We start from the raw sequence: 3,664 nt of genomic DNA on the forward strand, positions 1-3,664 counted from the left end.
ACCGGCTCGGCGAGATAAACTTTGAAAGACGGAGCGAACGCTTAAAGTTTAGATCTCCAGATTATTACAATGCTCGGTATTAAAGTGGCCCTGAGCAAGCTTTCAAAAGGAGCCTAATAAAAATTGATCTCCACTGCTTTTGCAGCACTTGGAAAATAGGCTTGTAGAGCGGCCGTAATATCGGGAGAAGGCTCCCTCCGAAATGACAGATGAAGTCATAAACAAGTTTGATCTCGGAATCAAGCTTCGATAAATATTAAACACGGTCCCCTTTCCACGTGTGGATTATGATATATGGCGCGTCCAAACTTTAAAATAAGGAAATACCAGAGAAAATGATCTCGATAAATTTTCTAAGTATAAACGTTGATTATGTTTCGATTTTCATTCAAGAGCCTCTGCCGCTCGTTTTTTGGCGCAAATGACATCTCGCAATGGGCTTTTGGGGAAAAGGGCTCCTGTTTGAGAAAGAGAGCCCTAGAGGTGTACAATTTATGTAATCTGCGGCTGGAAAATGAATTGTGTAATTTATTGGAAAACAGAAAGTCATGAAGATTGGATCAGCATAGCCTATCCGAGGGCCCCTATCCATCAAGTTCCAATTAACAACCTAACCAGAGAGCTTTAATGTGTTTCCAATCTAGTGGCCTGATAGACTCATCAATTCCTCGGGGAGAAATTAAGAAAATCGACCGCCCCTTGGCGTTGTAGTGTCATTCCTTTCTGCAACTATATGTCAAATTAAAAACACAATTAAAATTTAAACTGTTTCAATCAGAGGGTGCCCTGCAACCTATGTTTCACTTAATAGAACTTTGATGAAAATCTGATGGTTCCACTCCATCATGAAAGCGAATAGAGCCGAGGAGACCGAGAGATTCTTTCTATTTATTGAAAACACCGGGCCCGGCGGGCTCCAGGTGAGCGCTCCGCGAGGAGCGGGGCTCTGCCCGGCATTGCGCTCCCGCTGCCGCGGCGCTGCGGGGCACACGGACGGGGCGGGCAGCGCGGAGCGGACGGGGATGGAGCGCGGAGCGCACCGAGCGCTGCCGGCTCCTGTGCCCCCACCCGGGGACGTGGGAACGGGATGGGGGCTGGGGCGGGGGGGGGGAGTGATGGCGCGGGGCAGGGCCGTACCCCTTCCCGTCGATACCGACGCGAACAGGTTCGAACCTCTCAGCCGGGCTCAACGCGAGGATCCAACCCCTCGAAGCTGCCCGGCCTCACCCCTTCCCCTTTTCCTTATGTAGGAGTTATTTTTTCCGCACGCTTTTGAGACGTTTCCAACTCCCAAACCCCGCTCTGGGGCGCGGACTGAGCTCGGGGACCCCTCGGAGGGGCGGGAGAGGCACAAGGTCACCAACAGCGCCCGAAGAGCGCAGGAACAATAGATTCATTCGAAACAATATTTTACAGACGTGCCGCGATCAATAGGGACCGCAGCATTACGCTGTACCAATCTGTTAATGCTCCTAATGGTCTCCTCGTCCCGTTAGCGCACTACGCGGCGTCGATAGAGTAAAGTGATTATTACACAGACACTCGCAGCATATTTGGGGAGGGGAAGGGAAAAAAAAAAAAAAAGAAAAAGGGGGAAAAAAAACGAAAAAAAATCCCAACCCCACGCGTTTCTTGCGCTGTCAGACCGCGGGGTTGTTCCCGGGGAGCGGAAAGAAACTCATCTGCGCAGCGCGTGCAGAGGAATTCGGAAATCTTCGGAGGAAGGAGGAGAAAAAAAAAAAGGGGGGGGGGAAAGGCAAAAAAAAACCCCGTTACCAACCTCCCGGAGGTGCTCGGAGGAAGCGGAGCGCCGCCCCGCCCGGTCCCTGCGCTGCCCGCGGGAGGCAAAAGTCTTCTGATCCCCAAAATGCGGCGCTCGGGAAGTTTATATCCCCCCCCGCGCTGTTTGCAGTACACAGCCGGCCGCTATTTACTACCAAATAAAAGAAATACATGGGTGTTTGTAGCGCAAACACGGGCTCCGCTCGGCGCGGAGCGCTCGGTGCAGACAAAGGCGCAGATCTGCGGAGCGGAGCGCGGCCGCTGCGGTGCAGAGAGTGGAGCAGAACTTGGGTGGCCCCGCACCGACCCCCCCCTCCAAATCCCCTCCCTTCCCCCCGCCGGGTTTGGTCTCCCGAAAGGTGATTTTTTCACCGCCCCGAGGGGTTTTTCGCAGCCGTCGGCGCTGTGTGCCCGAAGGGAGAGGTGACAGCGCTCCAGGGATGGGTGCGGGGGCACTTCGGGAGGTTTGGGGGTTTGAGGAAAGGAGCGGCCCCAAAAGGGTTCTGCCAGAGGGAGAAGTGTCCCAGCAGCAGCGCTGTCCCGGCTCTGTCGCTGCTCACGGCCCCGCAGAGCAGGAACACTTCTCGGCGCCCCGCGGCCCATCCTCTGCTGTCACGGGGGGGAGCGAGGAGCAGAAAAGCTGAGCTCTCGCTTTTCTTTTCCTTTATATTTTCTTTTCTTTTCCTTCCTTTTTTTTTTCCTTTTCCTTTCAGATTTTCTTTCCCCTTTCTCCTATTTTTCTCCCTTTTCTTCCCTTCCCCTTTTTTCCCCCTTTCCCTTTACATTTTCTTCTCTTTTCCTTCTCTTCCTTTCCCTTCGTATTTTTTTTCTCCTTTTTCTTTCCTTTCCCCTTTTTTCTCCCTTTCCTTGTTTTTTCCCCCCCCTTCAGAACCAAAGCCCGACCCCAGCGGAGCTCACGCTGCGGAGGAGCCGCGCTCGCACCCCCCGCGCTCGGGGACGGCCGGGGCAGTCCGGAGTCGTTCGCTGCGCCCCGACCGCAAATAACCGAGGGCTTTCCCATGCCGCTCGATAACATCGCTCTATCGCGTGTAAAATGGAAAAGATGTATTTGCAATCACAACAATATTTTTAATGAGCTGCAAGCGACTTGTCTCAAAGTTAGCAGTGCAAACACAAAAGGCATCACTCTGTTTGCAGGAGACACAGCGAGCGCCGTATTTTGGCTCCGAACCTCTGTTTGTGTTCCGTTTACGACCCAGTGCATCGGGTTTGGATCCCAAACGAAAAAAAGGCGCGGGGCTCTCCGCCCGCAGCGCGGAGTTTTATTTTGATTCCTTCTCCCCCCGCTCCCGCCCTGGGCACTATAAACACTTCGGGTCGGGGCGATCTGCGCTGAGCGGGGAGCGATTCGTGCCGCAAATAACCGCGCTGTGCGTGTGTGTCTTGGAGGGGGGGGCGGGAGGTGGCACCGAGGGGGCACCCCGAGGGCAGCAGCGGGGGAAGCCTCGTCGGGAAGGGGTGCAGCATCCCGCAGGGAGTGCCCCCCCACACGGCGTCCCACCGCCCCTCGTAGCGCTATCCCGAGGATGGAGGCTGGGGGGGTCAGCTCCGAGCCGGGACCCCCCCCCAGGCCGGGACACGTCGGGGCCGGACTCACCGCGGGGCCCCGCAGAGCTGCCCCCACCCGCCCGTGGGAGCCCCCTCCTCCCGCTCCGGTGGTTGTTGGCATCTGTGTTGTTTTGGTGTTGTTTTCTCCGAAGAAACGCTTCAAGAAGAAAAAAAAAATAAAAAATAAAAAATAAAAAAATGCTAAGGAACGGGTTTTATTGATTTTTTTTTTTTTCCACCACAACATTCAGTTGATAACAATATAGGCTGTAAAAATAGGACCGATCCCTAACAGAAAGCAAAGGGCGGGGGG

At 54.3% G+C, this 3,664-nt stretch overlaps 1 protein-coding gene across 1 annotated transcript in view; it reads right to left on the bottom strand.

The window, feature by feature from the left end:
• Window positions 1-1,955, bottom strand: part of HMX2 (H6 family homeobox 2) — a 5,722-nt gene extending 3,767 nt beyond the window's left edge. Inside the window, 2 exon segments of the mRNA XM_021400546.1 lie at window positions 1,781-1,901; window positions 1,904-1,955. Of these exon segments, the coding sequence (XP_021256221.1) occupies window positions 1,781-1,901; window positions 1,904-1,955 (173 nt within the window).

Source organism: Numida meleagris, chromosome 5 (genome assembly GCF_002078875.1).
Source record: "Numida meleagris isolate 19003 breed g44 Domestic line chromosome 5, NumMel1.0, whole genome shotgun sequence".
Classification (NCBI taxonomy): domain Eukaryota; kingdom Metazoa; phylum Chordata; class Aves; order Galliformes; family Numididae; genus Numida; species Numida meleagris.